General features: G+C 42.1%; 1 protein-coding gene across 1 annotated transcript in view; it reads right to left on the minus strand.

The window, feature by feature from the left end:
• The window catches only part of ERO1A (endoplasmic reticulum oxidoreductase 1 alpha), a 31,914-nt gene extending 18,755 nt beyond the window's left edge, over nt 1–13,159 (minus strand). The window contains 6 exon segments of the mRNA XM_042446095.1: nt 700–766; nt 1,898–1,944; nt 3,625–3,673; nt 5,641–5,724; nt 8,188–8,307; nt 12,788–13,159. Of these exon segments, the coding sequence (XP_042302029.1) occupies nt 700–766; nt 1,898–1,944; nt 3,625–3,673; nt 5,641–5,724; nt 8,188–8,307; nt 12,788–13,126 (706 nt within the window). The 5' untranslated portion in view covers nt 13,127–13,159.
• Between the last annotated feature and the right edge of the window lie 7,337 nt (nt 13,160–20,496).

The raw sequence follows: 20,496 nt of genomic DNA on the forward strand, positions 1-20,496 counted from the left end.
GACGAAATGCAAGTCTGGAAAGAGATGCAAGGATCTGTGAAATGGCGGGATGCATGGATCATGCCAAACACTATGCTTGAATTGCAACATTTCACAGATCCTCATCTCTCTCCCGCCACATCTCTCTCCGCAGCATTGCACATAATAACAACAACAAATTGTAAATATTATTAATATTTTTTTAAGTTCACATAACAGTAGCAAGCAACTCCTAATATTGCTATCTGGTAGTGTATATTTGCATGTCTTGGGAAGTTTTTTCCTTTAAATGGCCAGCTCAACAATCAAGAGCAAACATGATTAATAAATATTAATCTAAAGAATGGTGGAGAAGTTGTACTTAAATGAGAAGAGTAAGGTAGTAGGATTGATCTAAGGATGAACTTCAGGAAGCATGAAATAATGTCATACAGACAGTTTGTATAAGAGGAATAAATGTTGCTTTTTAAGAGGGGAATGCGATGTTAAATGTATTAATAGAAGAAACAGTAATCTTAGGTACATTTGAAGAAGATACCACTATGATTTGATGTGGAGGGAGAAGGAAAAGATTTATTAATACTGTGAGGTTATTTGTAAACATTATTTGACTGGATGTGTATAATAATTATGTGGAAAGAGTATGGAGTTTATAAAAATATAGATGATTTTTTTTTAAAAAAAATTCCAAAAAGCAGAGACACTCAGAAACAACATTACCATCAGCTTCACAAAAGCTGTCTGCAGAATCATCGTGCCGAGTCCATCGGAGCACACCTGCGCGTTTCTTCACTGCAAAGAAAGCGAGAAATGTGGCTTATTGCGTTTCCCCCCCACTGTCAGTGAATATACATACCTAAACCTATATTTAGGTCAGGATACAGAAGATGTGGGACATTCAGAAAAACTAACGTGTATCTACACTAAAAAGTGACAGCAATTTGGATTCCACCTTAACTATCATAGTTCCATCCTATGCAATCCGGCTGGGAGAGGTATTTTGGTGGGGATATTTAGATATTTTCTCCTTAGGACTCTAGCCCAGTCCCTGAACTGGAGCCCTAGAGCTCACTAGCCTAAGTAGATCAGAAAATTACAGATCCCAGGGTTCCAAAGCAAGAGCCATGGCAAGTAAATGGATCAATACTACAGTGGGCCCTTGTATCCACGGGTTTATTTCCAGGACCTGCCATGGATACCAAAATCCATGGATTGCTCAAGTCCCCTATATACAATGGCATAGTAAAATTGTGTCCCTTATAGAAATTGGCAAAATCAGGTTTGCTTTTTGGACTCGTATATTTCTTACTGCAGGATATTTCTCCTAATATTGAGGTGGAATCTCCTTTCCTGTAAGCTTGCATCCACTGCATCCATTGAAACCATCATGGCTTGAAAAAAATTTCAATTCCAAAAAGCAAATCTTGATTTTGCTGTTTATGTAATGGACTTGAGCATCTGCAGATTTTGGTATCTGTGGGTGATCCTGGAACCAAACCGCAGTGGATCCAAGGGCCCACATAATCATAATAGTTACACGCCTTTTTGCAGTAATATTTCTGTCTCCTGTTCTCAGCAGAGCCATAAATCAACCCCAGGTTTTAAGCTGGAAGTTAAAATTGCAATCCAAGATGCTGAGCTCTGCCTCCAAACAGGCTTAACAATGTAAGATAGCTCCTTAAATAAGAGTAAATGTGGGATCAGATTCACTGCTCCCCAGACAGAAAGCCACTAGCCGCTGATGGTTCCTTGCCACTGCTACTTTGGATAAAGGGCCTAGAAACAAGTTCCTGGGCCACAAATCAGTGTCTCTGGAGGAAGGTGTGGGAAGAGGAAGCTTAAGGAAATGTCTCATGACTGCTGGGGAAAAAGAGACCAAATTCCACTTTGAAGGCTAACCAAGAAGAAGAAATGGCACTCAATGATTCATCAACGCTCCCAGTCTCTCTGCTTTTTCACAGTCATCTGCCCAAAGTGTAGGCTTCTTCTGAATACTGTAAAGCAATGACAAAATTTGTACAATGAGTAGAAATGACTACCATCCTGTTCAGAGTAGCCTTCCCAGGCATTGCATAATTGTCGCTTGCTATTTGGTGTTCTTTTGTTGTCTGTTTATCAAACCCATCTCCTGTATTGCTATGTACTGTATATGTATTATCCTACTTGAGAGTATGTTTTTCCCTGGAAGAAGATTAACCTTCCATTTTGAAGCCAAGCCTCCCTTCAGTCATCTGCCTTGGTCCAGCCTCAGAGTAGAGAGAACTGCGGACCTCTACTCTTTCCCTCCACACTCCCTTCTCCTTCTGTGTCATGTCTTTTTGATTGTAAGCCTGAGGGCAGGGAACCATCTAACTAAAAAGATTGTATGTACAGCACTGGTAATTTACAGCTCCTAATAAAGGTTAAAATAATAATAATAATAATAATACATAATAATAATAATAATATAATAATAATAATAATAAAATATGCAAAGGGACCGTCGAGCACCTTTGAGACTCAGTGTGAAAGAAGTTGTAGCTAAGCTTTGTATGGCTAAAGGAAGAAGACCAAGTCTACAAAAAGCTTATGCTACAACTTCTTTCACACGTGAGTCTCAAAGGCGCTCCAAGGTCCTTTGCATATGGATATTCCCATAACATGGATATATCTCTGAATTCTAAGGCCATGAGGTATTGCATTTGCCAATTCTCAAGCCAAGCTGGACTTGAGGAAAGGGGCCATGGCTCTTCCCTTGCCTTGGCCAGCAATAACAACTAGGATTGCCAGAAGGAAAAACTGAAGAAGGCCTGTCCATAATGGTTGTGTAGAAGAGGGAATTTCTTGTCTGCCACCAGGTACATGCTGAAATTTCCTCATCTACATAACCTTAAAGATACAAGAGCCTGCTCCCAGTTTTCAGGCTGGCACCCTAATGACAACGCAGCCTGAGACTGGCCAAATGGATGCACAACACATTTCAGTGGGGCTGGATCTGGTGAAATTTGGGCTTTGTGGAGCTAGTGTGTGTGGTGTTAATCACTGCTGGAAACACTACTGTAATTTGACACATAAATGTATGCATAAATAAATGAGAGAAAATTTGTTGGTCACTTCAGACAAAATTTGGGACTTATAGCCTCGGTCTGGTTGTTTGCTACCATCACATTCATGAACTCAAGAACTCCCTTTCTTTCTTTCTTTCTTTCTTTCTTTTTTCTTTCTTTTAAATAGATAATTTAGTGAGGAATGATGCAAAAAAATCACAGCCAGGCCATAGTCATGAATCAAAGTAGGCAACTGCATGGATGGATTGGCAACGTTTTGGCCTCAGACACCATCCTATGAGACACAGGGTGGGTTTGGCAGATCCAGTAGTGATGTAAAGTTTACATCTGGTTGTGGACAAAAATCAGCCAAGGAGGTAGAGGAGTGGGGGTCAAATTGATCTGAACCATCATGTTTTTATTCTGAGGTTTGGGTAATTTTGGAGTGAAAAAAGTACTTTATGACCAATTTTTTTCTTTAAACTTGGGGGGGGGGGTTTGGAAACTTTAGGGTCTGCAGCCAGGCTTGGGGGCCATAAAATAGGGGTTCAGCATCAAATGCATTGTGGGCCACACTGTCCCCATCCCAATCGAAAATCAGTTTTGGTCCAAACCCAACCATTCCTGTACATGTAACTCTCTGATCTAATTCCACCAGGGACCTCATCCTGGAAACAGAAATTAGAAGTTAAAAACCATTTTGTTTAATTAATCAAGGCAACTAAATTCTGACTTCCTAGCTAGCAATTAAGTTTGTTGTTCCTAGTTAGTAATTAAATTGGTATTTGCAACAGGAGCTGGAGAGAAACAGATCAGTCTTTCCTTTAGTCCCCACAAACAATATTAATGCACAGCCTGACCTGAGTGCATCTGCACTGTAGAAATAATGCAGTTTGACCACTTTAGCTTGCATGGCTCATGCTACAGATTCTGAGATTGGGTGAGGCACCAGCATGCATTGGCAATGAAGACTAAAAAACTAAAAATCCCAGGATTCCACAGGATGGAGCTGTAGCACTTAAATGACACTTTTTTTACAGTGTCAAAATAAGTGCAGGGGTCAAACTGCATTACAGTCCTGGTCCCATAGTTAGGGTTGCCAGAGTGAGAACTAGGGACATATAGAAGAGGGGTTTTTCAGCAGATGTTGTCTGTTACCTGGTTAAGTGTAAGCAACACCAGCTGAAATTCATGCTCTCACACAACTATTAAAGATACATGAGCCCTCTAAAGTTTCACTATGGCACCTCTATTCCATATGGATTGCAGGCTACAACTCCCATAAGCCATGATGGGGGAAAACTTATTCCTAAACCTGCCAGATGTCTCCCCACTTGCTACAGAAAGGCAAAGCTAACTTGTGAGGACATAACACCACCCAATTGTATCTGGATTTCTTTTAATCTTGCTGTGAGCCTGAGTCCCAGTTTTGGGTGCTAGAAATCAAATAGTATAAAATCTGCATGCACAAAGAATTAAGTCTCACTATGACCGCGGAAAACACATACACACACCCAGCAGAGGAAGTAGTGAACACTAGCAGATGGAACCACACACACCTATACTTGCAGAACTGATAGAACACGAGATGGTATTCTTCTGTTATCAAAGCATGCGGTTGGAAACCAACTGCATGCAAAATATCACAAAGAGGGCAAACTGTTGAAACCTGCAAAGCCCTGCAATGGCTTCGAGGTCGTCTGCAGACCAACTTGGTAACTTCAAGCATTTTTCAGGGCTTTTTTTAATGCCTCCCATATAACCACCCATACACTCAGATCCTCTGGAGGACATTTACTCCAGTCAGCCAGGAAGAGGCTGGCAACTGTCAGCCAGGGACTTTTTCTTCAGCCGTCCCCAAATTGTGGCAATACTGTCAGAAAGAGATGCCGACAGCTGAATACGCTGTCCAGACATAAGACAGCATTAAGACCAGGCCCTTCTGGCAGGCTTAGCCGGATGATTTTTAAATTGATGATTTAGATGCTGATTGTGCATGGGACTGTTTTGAACTTAAATAGTTGGGATGTCATGGAATGATGTCATATCCAACTGTTGAATAGTGAAGGAGCCAGCTTGTTTTCTGCAGCTCCAAGGACTGGAGCTGACCAATGGACCGCAATGGCAAAAAAAGAGCTTCCACGTAAACCTTAGTAAGACCATTTGACTGTAAGAGCCTCTTCGACAGTGCAATGGGTTGCCTCGAAAGCTGGTGGACTCTCCATATTTGGAGGTCTTTAACAGAGGTTGGATGGGCTTCTTTTAGAAAAGCTGTGTGATTGTGTATTCCTGCATGGCAAAAAGGTGTGAATAGATGACCTATGCTTCTGTGCAAACTTTCTTGCACTTACAGGTTGGACATGGCTGCACAGCCAGTCCCTGATCCCACAATGGCTGTTGTCGCTCCAGAAAGGACAAGGCCTCTTTAGTTCACCTGAAGAGATGAAAAGATGGTGGATATAAGGTATGTTTAAACAGAAAGGAAAGTGAAGGGAAGAAAGCTTAAACTAATCTACTTTATGCTATCCACACCTCAAGTCCAACTTGCAATGAAAATAAAAGCATGGTCTTCTCCTTATGCAACTTCTCTCCCTGTCCTTTCATCATATCATTTGCAAACATTTCTTGCACTTACAGTTGGACATGGCTGCACAGCACAGTCCCTGATCCCACAATGGCTGTTGTCGCTCCAGAAAGGACAAGGCCTCTTTAGATTCACCTGAAGAGATGAAAAGATGTGGATATAGAAGGTATTTTTAATACAGAAAGGAAAAGTGAAAGGGAAGAAAGCTTAAACTATCTACTTTATGCATATCACACCTCAAGTCCAACCTGCAATGAAAATAAAAGCATGGTCTTCTCCTTATGCCACTTCTCTCCCTGTCCTTTCATCATATCATCTGGACCAAATCAGGATTGGAAAAGAAAACCAGTTGTTGTTGTTTTAAACCAGGTTTTTGTTTTTATTTTGTTTTTTTGCATTAATGCATAGGACCACACCAATCTTGGACTGAATCAGAAAAATAAGTAGCAAAATGCAATAAAGATGTTATGCTCGCTAGCTTAAATAATAATTGTTCTTTTAAAAGTACTCTTTTAAAGCAAGTTGTTTTGGCTGAACTTATGTTAGTAGAAGGATTTGTTTCTCAATGGCATTCTTGCACTATAAAATAAAGTGATTGAAAAGAAGCATCTGTCATGGGATACTGGTTTAACAATAAGCAACTGTCAATAAACTTAAAGTTAAATTCAAACAGTCATTGTTGGTCCAGTAAGAAAGTTGGAAAATAGTTAAAATAGCCAGACTTTAAAAAATATATATGAATATCCATTTTTAAAAAAAACAGAAGTGGTTTTTTTTTTCAAATTTAAACATGGTTTAAACCAGCCTGGACTAAATGCTTTATGGGTTGGGGAGACGGGGCGAATCATGTAATCTCTCAAATGTTGTTAGACTGCAATTCCAAATAGTCCTCATCCATGTTTGTGCTAGCTAGGGCTGCTGGGAGTTGCAATCCAACAACATCTGGAAAGAAGCATGATTCTCACCTTGGTTTTAGGCTGCAAACTCCTGGGAACTAGGATCTGTTCTCTTATAAAGAAACACCTAGACATTTCTGCGAGTACAACACACACACATATCCCACTGCAACCATGTTATAATCCTATATAAAGCAGCCTTCCTCTACTGCACACCCTAGAAAGGTGTTGAACTACAAGCCCCATCATCCCCAACTAAGCATGACCACCACCATTGGTATTAATCATCTCAACATAGCAAATACAATTATTTCTTTTGGAAAAGTGTTCAGCTGCTTAATGTTTGCCGTTTGGTAATAAATTCAACAGTGCTTTTGAAAGTCCAGCACAAGTTTATGAAAGGCAAAAGGACATCCATCCAAACATGGCACCTGGCTAGAAGAGACCCCTAGAAGAGACCCCCTGAGTCTGTGAAGCCTGCATACATTTTGACTTACTATTCTGCAGGCAATTCAGTGGGTTTACTCTCGTTTAAATACTGAATTGAAGCCAATGTGTTTTATTTTAAATGGTTTCTCTCTCTCAAGCACTTAAGAGAAAGTTTCAGATGATAAACCAGAGATACCACCCATATTCTATCTCATATTTCACTCATAAGAAAATGGTAACAAATAACGGACTTCTAGATCAGAGTGGAAATCATGTGGCTTTTTGCACACATTGTTGGACTGCAATTCCCAGCATTCATCAGTATTGGCTATGCAGGCTGGGACTGCTGGGAGATGCAGTCAAGCAACATCTGGAGGGATTTTTGGGGGGCTATGAGGCCATGTTCTAGAAAAGTTTTTTCCTGACATTTTGCCAGCAGCTGTGGCTCACATTTTCAGGGAATGAAGCATTTTCTGAAGATGCCAGCCACAGCTGCTGCAGGAATAACCTCTTCTAGAACAGGGCATCATAGCCTGAAACCCCCCCAAAAAACTATGGATGCCGGCCATGAAAGCCTTTACCTTCACAATATCTGGAGGGCTCTATGGTTTCCACACCTATTTTAGGTTTACAATGTGCCTTCTGTTATTATCAGGGCTGGGGAAAAGGTGGACCCTCCAGAGTAGAAAGGACTGCAGCACCTATCATCCAGGGATAACGAATGAGGGAAGATGCAGACCAGAAACATCTGGAGGACCCCATGTTCGCAAACCCTGTGCTAAGGCATGCATGGATTTTTAGAAAAAGCTTGCCAGGATATTGGGAGTAGGAACCAGAGAACTTATTATTATTATTATTATTATTATTATTATTATTATTATTGATGGTGATGATGATTCATTCATTAGTCCCTATCCTCAATACCTTGGTAAGCCTTTTTATTATAATAATTTAATTCTATTTTGATGTTCCTCTTTTGTATGTTTTAAAGTGTACTGTTGTTATTGTTTTAATATTGTAAGCCACTCTGAGCCTCAGTTTTGGGGAAGGGTGTGATATTATTATTATTATTATTATTATTATTATTATTATTATTTTCATTGATATCCTGCCTTTCTCCCAATAATGGGACTCAAGATGGCTAACAACATCTTAAACAATACAGGTTTAAAAAAAACTACTAAGGTTAAATGAAAGTATAAAATATACAAATAAAGAACCATATACTAAAACCATTAAAACTACTAAAATACATTAAAACAATAAAAAATACCTTGTAATATCTGAAATAATCGCTTTCCAGCAGTTTCTGGAGCCTGGGGAAAATCTTGTAATTGTTGTAGGTATCAATAGTTTCAACATCGCAGGTACAATCGTCCAGATGACCAGTCACCTATTGAATAAACAGGTAATGAGGTTTTGGAAAAAGCTGAGCTGAACAATTAAACTACGTCTAACGATGACAAGACCAGGATCGTCACACTTGAAGCATTTGATGGCATAGGAAAAGTTTAGACTACCAAATAAAATGTACAAATATTTAAACTTCTGCAAGACCCTTTTCTTCGGCTGTAACAATATTAATTGGCAGGAAGAGAACAGTATCTATAGAGCACCTTCCAAAGAGTCAGTTCTCACCATTTATGGCTCCTTGTATGTTGCTGACTAAGAGCCAGCATGGGCTAGTGGTTTGAGCATTGGACTATGGCCAGGGTTCGAATCCCAGCTCAGTCCTGGAAACCGACTTGGTAACCTTGGGCAAGTCACACACTCTCAGCCTCAGATGGCAATGGCAAACATCCTCTAAAGAAAGTTTGCCAAGAAAACCTCATGATAGGTTCCCCTTATGGTCCTCACAAGTTAACAACAATTTGGTGACTGTTGTCGCCTTCACATCCTCTCATTTCATTCCTTTTGGGGGTCTATTAAATACTAATTTTTTTGGATCCGCACTAAGACTCTTAAAAATGTAATAATTAAAAATTGATATATGGCTTGTTGAAGTGGTCCTATGGTTTGTCAGGCAAATTTTCTTCTCTCTGATTTTAATTTAGTTAATTTTTTTAAAGGGTTACAGAGATACTTGCAAAAGGGCCATTTCACTAATGTACTGTAACGGAAATATAATATAAAAGGAAGGAAGAAAAGGAAACAAATGCTCTGTTCAACTTATCTTGGCATTAGAAAGACACCTGCTTCGTGGTGGGAATAAAATGTTGCAGCTGGTATCTGCACTAAGAGTCTTAAAATATAATAATTAAAAGCTGATATATGGCTCATTGAAGTGGTCCTGTGGTGTGTTGGGCAAATGTTCTTCTCTCTGACTTGCCACAAAATAGTCCAGGACAAGAGAAATGTCTTTTAGGTTTAAAAAATAAAAATAATTCCATTGTGGGAGAAAGGTGGGATATAAAGTCTGGAAAGAAAGAAAGAAAGAAATGTCCAAGAACTAGAGGAACAAATAGAGCAACCTCCCAATTTAGTTGCCCAATCTGGAAAAGCCCTTGCAACAACGCAATCACTTTGGATGTTATACAAGGGTTATACAAGGGAAATTGGAAGTATAATCCAATGGCAATCCTAATGCAATCATGGGGTTTCACGTTATTGTGTGGGAGGTGATCACACGCAATTTTGGGCAATGGCAAGCTATTTTCAGGCAAAGGGAAGCCAGTTCAAACGCAATTTGCATTCACAGAGGAGTTTATCAAACGGGAGGAATTTCTCTTAAATTCGAATGAAAAGAAAGTGGGTCCAGAACGCATTTATTTAAAGTCACTAGTTTAGCGCAATTACATGACTACGCATTTGCGTTCGAACTGGCTCCCCATTGCCCGAAAATAGCATGCCATTGCCTGAATTTGTGTGTGGCAGTCTATCACACAATAACGTTAAACCCAATGATTGCATTCAGATTGCCATCGGATTATACTTCCAATTCCCCTTGTCTGATAAACTCTGTAAATTCGCTGAACTAGCAACTTTAAGTGAATGCGTTCTGGCCCCACTTTCTTTCCATTCGAAATTAGGAGAAATGCCTCCCGTGGGATAAACTCCTGTTTCTTCTCCTTATATCACTTTTGGAATGCAGCTTCCTTATTACAAGTAACGTTTTTCTCTGGCTGTATCCACACTGCAGAAATAATCCAGTCCAATACCACTTTAACTGCAACAGCTCATTGCTATGGAATTCTGGGATTTGTAGTTCTGTGAGATATTTAGCCTTCTCTGTCAGAGTGCTCTGGTGCCACAACAAACTACAATTCCCAGGATCCCAGAGCACTGAGCCATAGCAGATAAAGGGGGACCAAACTGCACTATTTCTAGAGTGTAGATGCAGCCAAACACTAGTCTTCTTTCTGGTTAAGAACACAATCTGACTTAAGCAGACCTTTTTTAGAATAACATTTCCCTACCTTTTTAAACTGCTCTTTAATTTTATTCTGGCCCATGTTTTGAGGTTGTTCTTTTATTGCATCTTGTTTGCAGTTTGTTTTTTAACCAGAGTTGCTTTGCAATGACTTTTTGCAAAAAACGACCAAGTGCAAACGAATCAGGACTTGGAAATGTTATTTTTGGACTAAAACTCCCAGCACCCCCAGCTTGCATGGTCTGGGGATGCTGTCTACTGTCATCCAAAAGAGAACTTTCCAAGCTCTCTGATGAACTAAACTATAACAGCAGACTAAAATGTAGACTGTAAGAAAGTGGTTCCCTCTGGAGCAGCGATTCCCAAACTTTGGTCAGCCAAGTCTTTTGGACCTCAACACCCAAAGGCCCCAGACAGTTGGGTGAACAGTCTGGAATTCTGGGAGCCACAATCCAAAACATCTGGAGGACCAAAGTTTGGGAAACACTGGCAGTCTGTCATTCACTGGAAGTTTTGAGAGCCTTCTTTCAGTCATGCTGCTGCTTGCTTTCTTGCTCTCTCCAGAGTTCAGGTTGTGATGCAACAGCCAGGAAACTCAGCCCAGAAAACCAACATTTCCCAGCATGGCTCTTTGGTGATGGCCTTGTGGCACGTAGACCAAAAGGAAATGGCCCAAAGGGGAAAGAAATGCAAATCCTCCCTTGCTTCCTCCTAGTCAGGTGCTGCCTAGTTGAAAGCAGCCAACCCTGGTCAACTTTCTAAACTAGACAGGTTTGCAGGTGGCAGCAATGGATTACCTCTCTTTCTTTTTAAGCTGTATTTTATTCTTTTAACCAGTGGGCCACTTTAATATTGTAATGATTTAATTCTGTTTTAGTGCATTGCTTCTTCTGTATGTTTTTAAACATACTGTTCTTTTAAACTGTAAGCCGCTCTCAATCCCGGTTTTGGCGGGGAAAGCGGGATACAAATAAATATAACAACAACAACAACAACAACAATAATGCAAACTTGTGTCAATAGTCACACTGCCTAGAAAGTTTACAGTGGTTGGCTTTCAACTAGGAAAAAACTGATTTGATTATTATTGTTATTATTATTATATTAGGTATTATTAGTAGTAGTAGTCTTTAAACTGAGCTTGGAAAAGCTACTTGTTTGGAGTCCAATACCCAGGCCTTGCTTAAACAGGACAATTCTGACCTGGGTCCAAAACACGCTGCAGAAAGAATCCAGTTCAATGTGAAGTCGGAGGCTTTCATGGCCGGCATCCCTCGCTTTTTGTGGGTGTTTCTGGCCCTGTGGCCCTGTGCCAGAAGAGTCGATTCCTGACCTTTCGGCAGCATCTCTGGCATCTTCAGCAGAGATGCTGGAGAAAGATCAGGAATCAACTCTTCTGGAACCTGGCCACAGGGCCAGAAACACCCACCAAAACTAAATCGGTTTAAGACCCCTTTAACTGCCTAGGATCCCTTAGCACTGGGCCTGGGAAGGTAAAGCGGTCTCAAACTGGATTATTTCTGTCGTGTGTTTTGGACCCTGGTTTCAAATCCTGATTCAGTGGATCCCATAGCATTGAGCCGTGGCAGTTAAAGCGGTCAGTTCTGCCAGATGCAGCCTTCCTTTGGCCGGTGGTTGTAGAAGAAAGAGTTATTGTTACTCTTATTGTTCCAGCCCATCCTTTCCCCAAAACTGGGCTCAGAGCAGCTTACAATGTTTTTTTAAAATCCCGTAAAATTAAAAGCCTATAAAAATAGTATGTAAGAACAGAAGGGACCCCAAAGGCTATCCATTCCAACCTCCGGCCAGAGGTTTCAAATACGCCTTTCTTTGGGCAAAGCCTGTCATTCTGCCAGGCCCACCTGCTCCGCCTGTTGCCCCGAGAGGCCTGGAGGAGAGACAGGTCTAGCTCTAGCGACAAGGAAAACAGAAAGCAATAGACTAGCAACCCACCAGAGCAGCTGCCATCAGCCCGAGTTGGCCAGGCCTTCAAAGGAGCCTTGCCTTCCGACCAAAAGGCCTCCTACCATCCATCATCCCAAAGGCAGACGCCTCCCCTAAGCATGTGCAGAGTGCCTTTGGCACCAAAAGGCGAAGCAGGGAGGAGATGGCGGAGGCTGCTGGGGATTTCCAGCCTCCATCCAGAACCTGCTTTCCTTCTCCCTCAAAGGCCAAGAATCCTGGGGCATCTGAGAGCCACCAGATCCCTTGCCTTTGGGGATAATAAGGAAAGGCAGGGCCAGAGGCATTGGGGAGAAGGAGAGGCTGGAGGGGGGCCTTCTTTGCCGCTGGGCAAAGGAAGGGCAGGAGGGGTGCCTTTGGGGAGCCACGGGCATCTCTGGCATCTAAGGACAGGCAGCATGGCGCTTTTAGGCGCCACGGGATTCTTTGGCCCTGAGGGAGAAGGCAAGGCTGGAGGGGGGCTTCCAGGGGCCTTGGGGCGATGGCGAGGGAAGGGCAGGGCCCTGGGGGTCTCCTGGGGAGGAGGAGGAGGGGCTCTGACCTGGCAGAAGCAGCGCTGCTCGGCGGCGGAGGGGCTCCCGCCGGGGCCAGAAGCGGAGCAGCCGGCCAGCAGGCAGAGGACGGGCGGCAGCAGCAGCAGCATCAGGCTCCAGGGAGGCATGGCGAGGAGGAGGAGGCTCTGCTGCAGGGTCTGGCTCCTCTGCCTCCCTCCCTGGCGAGGAGGAAGAGGACTTGGCCGGCCCTCATTGGAGGCAGGCCCCCGGCCGCAACGCCTCCGCCTCCGCCTCCCCTGGAGCAGCAAGGAAGGAAGGAAGGAAGGATGATGAGCTTCGACCCAGGGACCCCGGGGCTGGCAGGGCTGGGGGCTGCCTGCCTTCATCCTCGTCTCCCCCTTATTACAGCAGCCCTGCTGGCCTCCTCCTTCTCTGGACAGGGCTTCTTGCTAGCTGGGTCCCTCTCTCTCTCTCTCTCTCTATCAGCGCTCCCCAAACTGGCCCTTTAAGGGGCTCTGGACTTCAGCTCCCAGGGTCCCAGGCTATTGGCCCTCATGGCTGAGGCTTCTGGGAGCTGGAGTCCAACGTTTCTTAAAGGGCACCGTTTGGGGAGCACTGTCTTCAAGGGTTAAGCTTACAGTTAGTTTGTATCTCGAGCCTGACTGACTGCGAGGGAAAGATACATACTAACCGTAAGACATTATACAGTATATCCTAATCAATCTTCCTGATACTGTATATATAGATATATATATATGACTATCTTTAGTTAGAGTAGGATTTAGTTTTTGTTATGTAATTATTTATCAAAGCCATTATTATTATTATTATTATTTGGAGCAAGTCTTTATTCTCTAGGAAGAGAGATTTATTATCTTTGTTGTTTCTGACTTATGGCAACTCTATGGGGTTTTCTCAGCAAGTGGTCCAAACAAGGTTTGCCATGGCCTTCCTCTGAGGCCGAGAGAGTGTGACTTGCCCAGGGTTACCCAGTGGACTCCCATGGCTGAGCAGGGATTCAAACTCACATCTCCAAAGTTCTGTTGCCACGACAGTGGTCCCTCCACATTCCCTGCAGTTAGGAGTGAAGGGCCCCCATGAATGTGGGGAAACCACACATTAAAAAACACTATGATTCTTACCTGAGAGAACACCTCTAGGAATCTTTTAGTCCTCCAGTGCAACTCAATGGTCAACATCTGCCAGAGGTTGGTCATGGAGTCATTCTGGAGGACCTACAAATGCCATGAGAAGTGCTTTCTCTTGGAACTTCTAGGTTCTCCAGCACAACTCTATGGTCAACCTCTGGCAGAGTTGCACTGGAGGACCCAGGGATCCCTAGAGAGCACATATTCTTTGTTTCGCAATGGGGCCCTTTGTCAATTAGCACAGTCTCAAACGAGTAACAGCTTTACTACACTAGCGAGGCCCCATGAGAAAACAGGAATTAAACACGATTTAAATTAAATTTGAATTTAAACAGAACTTGCAAATTCGGGAAGTTTATCACACTGAATTGCTGCTAAAAACAAAATAACACAAATTTAATCCACAATTAAAGCAGAGAAAACCAGCAGCTTTTTAAATTCAGTTTCTTCCAAATGTAAAAAGCTGCTGGTTTTCTCCGCTTTAATTGTGGATTAGCTTCACGTTATTTCACATTAACTGCGCCATCGTGTGATAAACTTTGGGCATTTCTGGGTTATCTTCGCATTATATCGTGTTTCACTCCTGTTTTCCCACGGGATCTCGCTAGAATGGGTTGTTTATTCTCGCTGTCTTGAGTTTCTTGAAGCCAACTCCATCCTCGATCACTTTCAGTCTGGTTTCTGCCCAAGGCATTCCACAGAGACAGCTCTCACTAAGATCTCCAATGACCTTTTACAGGCCAAGGCTAATGGCCTTTACTCTGTTCTCATCCTTCTTGATTTGTCTGCAGCCTTTGACACCGTTGATCACTGTCTTCTAGTTGATATACTTTCTGACCTTGGGTTCTCAGACTCTGTTCTCAACTGGTTTAGATCTTACTTGTCTGGCAGATCTTTTGCAGTGGTTGCAGGTGGACAGACTTCATCCTCTGTCCCCTTATCTGTTGGAGTTCCCCAGGGCTCTGTTCTGGGTCCCCTTCTGTTTTCTCTCTACACACTGTCCTTAGGAAAACTCATTAGCTCTTTTGGTTTTTCCTACCATCTGTATGCCGATGACACCCAGCTGTATCTTTCTGCCCCTGACCTTTCTCCAAGGCTTGAACAGCAAGGTTTGTCTTGCCTCACAGCTGTCTCGCAGTGGATGCGCCATCGGCGTTTGAAGCTCAACATGTCCAAGATGGAGCTTCTTGTCTTTCCTCCTAAGTCCACCCTTCAACTCTCCTTTTCTGTCTCTGTGGACAACATTTCTATTCAACCAGTCCAACAAGCCCGCAGTCTTGGTTTTATCTTTGATTCTTCTCTGTCATGTATTCCTCAGATCCAGACCACAGCCAAGGCTTGTAGATTCCTTTTGTACAATATTGCCTAAATCCGACCATATCTCTCCGCCTCTACTGCCAAGATCCTGGTCCATGCCCTAGTGGTCTCACGACTTGATTACTGTAACGTCCTCCTGGCTGGGCTTCCTCTTTCTCACCTCCGTCCTCTAATTTCTGTCCAGCATTGAGCTGCATGCATTATCACATCCGCCCACCACTGTGACCATATCTCTCCTGTGTTGGCATCCCTTCACTGGCTCCCACTCCCTTTCCGCATTCAGTACAAGCTCCTGCTGTCGACGTTTAAAGCCCTCCATGGACTGGCCCCTCCTTACGTATCAGACCTTCTTTCTCCTCAGCTTCCCACTAGGGCCCTCCATTCTGGTAGCCAAGGTCTGCTGTCTCAGCCCAGGATTTCCTCTGCCCCATCTCGGATTCGCCCCTTTTCACTCGCTGCCCCTCACTCTTGGAACCTTCTTCCCCCGCGAACAAGAGCCATCACTTCCTTAACCAGCTTCAAAAAGGTGTTGAAGACCATCCTGTTCAGAGAAGCGTTCCCAGGCATTGCATAATTGTCACTTGCTATTTGATGTTCTTTTGTTGTCTGTTTTATTGAATCATTTCCTGTATTGCTATGTATTTTATATGTATTATCCTACTAGAAAGGCCCCTTCTCCTCCACCACTCCCTTCTCCTTTTGTGTCATGTCTTTTTAGATTGTAAGCCTGAGGGCAGGGAACCGTCCAATTAAAAAGATTGTATGTACAGCGCTGTGTAAATTTACAGCGCTTTATAAATAAAGGTTAATAATAATAATAATAATAATAATAATAATAATAATAATAATAGTGTGATAAACTCCTCAGAGAGGAGGCATGGCTTAGTGGTTTGAGTGTTGGACTACAATTACGTAGACCAGGGTTCAAATCCCAGCTTGGCCATGCAAACCCACTAGGCCACCTTGGGCAAGTCACACTCTCTCACCCTCAAGAGAAGGCCATGGCAAACCTCCTCTGAACAAATCTTGCCAAGAAAACCCCATGACAGCTTTGCGTCAGGGTCGCCATAAGTCGGAAATACCTTGAAGGCACCAAACAGACACAAGAGACTTGGCACAGACTTAACAGCACAGATCGATTGATCGTGTGTCATCTCAGAGACAAATTGCATTTCAGTTGACTCTGTTGACATACTCAATTTGGCATATCCAGCCTGTCAGTTGCAGAACCAGCTGCAAGTATCTGTAGCATATCTATATTCAGTGCTTGCTTCTGTTGTAAATTCGAGGCAGATGGGATTATTGTCCCAGAATTTGGTTATGGCCCAAGCCTTGGGTGGTCTGTCCCAGAAAGCTATCTTTATAATTACATTAAGATGCCTGGGGTGATGTGCTGAATAAGCAGCGTTATGCTCTGTGTGTTTGCATCAGTGAGATAGGTGGGGCCCCGTGATGATGAATCTGGGTGTCCAGGGGAGTATCTAGTATCTAGGGGAGCAGTATATAACCAACTAGTGAACAGGAACTATTTAATGAAGAAGGAACTACGCCCCATTAGTGGGAGCTACGCCCAAAGGGCTATAATTTAGGGATCAGTGTCACTCCAATACGAGTTCACACACAGTGCTCTTTAAGGCTCTTTTTCTGTATGCAGAGGCTTCATCGAGGAGACAGAGAGAGCTGTATCCATTCATATTTTTATTCATGGATTCAAACATCCGCAGCTTGAAAATATTCCAAAAAACCTCACTCTCAAAAAGCAAACCTTGATTTTGCCATTTTATATAAGGGGTGTCGTTTTACTATGCCATGGTATTTAATGGGACTTGAGCATTCACAGATTTGGGTGCCCACAGGAATTCCTGGAACCAAACCCCAACAGATACCAAGGGCCCACTGTACTTTATATACTCATGTATAAGTCTAGAAATGTTAGTCAGAAAGTCGACCCAAAAAACCTGAGTCGACTCATCCATGGGTCAATGTAAGTACTGTACTTTAACTCTTACTTTAAAAGGAATGCTAGTGAAAGACAAGAGGGTAAGTCCTGGAATAACTGCCCCCCTCTTTGCTTTCTCATCGATCTAGCTTTTAGTGTGAACATAAACAGTTACGCCTGCTGGACTTTTGTAAATTCCTTGGCATTGTTTGCCTTTATGTCATCCTTTACATCAATGGTCCCCAAACTGTGCTCTTTAAGGAATTTAGGACTTAAACTCCCAGAATCCCAGACTATTGGCCAACATGGCTGAGGCTTCTAGGAGCTGAAGTCCAAAATCTCTTAAAGGGCACAGTTTGGGGACTACTGTTTTACATCATTTGTTACATGCCCCTAAGTTTTATCCTCAACTTATCTATGGGTCACATCAAAATCCATAATTCTGGCTCCAAAACCTGACCCCGATTTATACATGAGGCCGACTTATAGTTGAGTATATATGGTAATTTTATCTTCATGGAGCTGCATACAACACTACCTAATTCGTGAATTGGCGTGTTGCACAACTAAATGCACATTGTGTGTCAATTTGCGACTCCAGGCCAATGTGCAATGGCACAGTTGCTTTGGTGGTCAAAATGTGTTCTGCTGCCCTTGCACAACATAGTCAAGGTTTGATCTGTATAGCCATTTCTGGCTGCGTATGTCACCAACAGGATGCCAGCCGGTACTTTCGTAAATGTCTTGAAGATAAGTGTGGATGGGGTATACTTTTTTCCATATTACCAGGTGACACAAAACCAGAACTGCAAACCTTTCATAGGGACTGCAGGAAACCAAAGCAGATTAAGTCATGTGCAAATGGTATGTTGGGGACAAAAATGTAGAGACAAAAAAAAAACCATGCTGGATCAGACCAAAGGCTTCTCTAGTCCACTTCCCAGTTCTACTGTGGCCAACCATGGCTGCATCTGCACTGCAGAAAGAATGTGGTTTGACAATGCTTTTCATTGCCATGGCTGGTATTGCTATTGGCGTGGAATCCTGAGATTTGTATTTGGATTCCATAGGATAGAGACACAGCAGTGAAAGTGGTGTCTGCATTATTTCTGTAGTGCAGATGCAGCCCAGGTGACACAAGAAGAAGGTCCTCCAGCAAGACATGAGTCTAACTGCAGTCTCCCAAGTATGTACATTGTGCTGCTAAAAGTTGTTGTTTGTCACAAACGTCTAACTCCTTATTTTTATGCTTACCTTTTGCAAGTACATTATCATTACCCTCCTCTTTCTAGTCATTTTAAAGCAGGTTGGGAATAACAGGGCCCTCCGGCTCTTGTTAAATTATAAGCCCCAGCATTCCTCACATTGTCTGTGAAGACCAGGGCTGCTGGGATTTGTAGCTTAACCACATCTGGAGAACCATGATTTATACCTGTTTGAAAAAAGTTCACCATCAAGAAGTGTTCTTGGTTAGGAAGACTGCAGATACAGGACAGGAGTGGGCTGGTGACTATTTTTAATACGCTGTATATATTTTTAATGTTTATGCCTTGGGCTCTGTAGGAAAAGAGCAGAAAGACAGGAGATTAGTATTTTAAGAAATCAATAAATTCTGCACACACCTAAACCCCGCCAAAGACATTAGGGGCCCCAAACAACAGGTTGAGCATCACGACAACACGGCACCTTGATCTCAACTCACAAACTGAACACCTAAAGTCACACCCCAAAGCGCCTGTATCCCACGATGCAAGCTTGGAATGTTTTCCGAAATAGCTTTTACAAATTTAGATAAAAGGAAGAGATTAAATAGCTGTTGAAAGCGTGTTTTGGTCTTTTTAAGTAATCATCTGGCTCCTATAATTTTCAGTGCAGTTGTTGTTTGTCAGTGGCATGATGCCAGAGACAGCAAAGGAGCCAGGAAGGGTTTGGAAGGACAAGAGTGGCGCTCATTAACTTCTAATTAAGTTGATCAGGAGAAGAAGGCAGCCAGAAAAAGAAGATGCCTGCTTTGTCAGAGCTTGAAAAATTACACTTTTGGATTAAAACCCCACAAATTCCAGGAGAGGGATTCTAGAGGTTGTACTTTGAAAAAGCAGCTTTCTCAAGCCTTGCTTTTGGTATTGCAACCGAATGCAGGTCCAAAACACACTGCAGAAATAATCCAGTTTCAGATCACTTCAACTGCCCTGGTTCAGTGCTAGGGAATCTTGAAAACTGTAGTTTATCTTGGCACCAGAGTGTCACAAAACTACAGTTCCCAGAATTCCCTAGCATTGAGCCACAGCAGTTAAAGCAGTCTCAGACTGAATTATTTCTGCAGTGTGTCTTCAACCACAGTCATGCAGCCTATGTCCTGTGCAGCAACTGTATGTTAATCTCCTCTACACCTGCATCCGCACTGCAGAAGTAACCCAGTTTGACGCCACTTCAACTGCCATGGCTCTGTGCTATGGAATCCTGGGAACGGTAGTTTTGTGAGACGTGGAGCCTCCTCTGTCAGAGCTCTGGTGCCACAACAAACTACAATTTCCAGGATGGAGCCATGATGGCAGTCAAAGTAGTGTCAAACTGAATTATTCCTGCAGTGCGGATGCAGCCTAAGGGCTCTTTTTTGCTACACAGTTGTAATGCTTTCATTTTACTTTAAATACCATGGTTGCATCCTTTGAAGGGAGATTTAGTTAGTATTGTTAGTATCCTACATTTCAACCTTCTGTCCAGGGAGGAATCCAAAATGTCCTCCATTTTGAGCATGACTAAGAAGCATGCATTTATTAGGGTTTTTAGCTTTTATTGTGTAACGCTGCCCTACATTTTTTCCTGGAAGGTCCTACATGTTGCAGTGCCTTTGCAATGGAAACATCTGTCCACCTTGTGAAGGATGAAGCAATGGCTGTTAAGGAGATTTACAATGCTATAACTGTGAGGTGTTAAAGGGTCCTGAATTATGTACTTTGCTCCTTGATTTCTTTGCTCCTTTGTGGGTTTATATACAATTCATAATATATTATAAATATAGTATAATAACAATACTATTTTATAATATATATAACTTATAATATAATATAAATATGATATAATAGTTCTATTTTATAATATATATAACTAATATATTATAAATTTAATATAATAATAATAATAACTGTTTTATTATATATATATATACAATTCATATTATAAATATATATAATAACAACAATAATTACTTTTATAATATATAATAAATAATATATTAAAACATTTTATATTCTTAATAATAACTATTTTTATAATATATATAATTCATAATATATTATAAATATATATAATAATAATAATAACTATTTTAATATAAATATATTATATACAG

Source organism: Sceloporus undulatus, chromosome 1 (genome assembly GCF_019175285.1).
Source record: "Sceloporus undulatus isolate JIND9_A2432 ecotype Alabama chromosome 1, SceUnd_v1.1, whole genome shotgun sequence".
NCBI classification, from domain to species: domain Eukaryota; kingdom Metazoa; phylum Chordata; class Lepidosauria; order Squamata; family Phrynosomatidae; genus Sceloporus; species Sceloporus undulatus.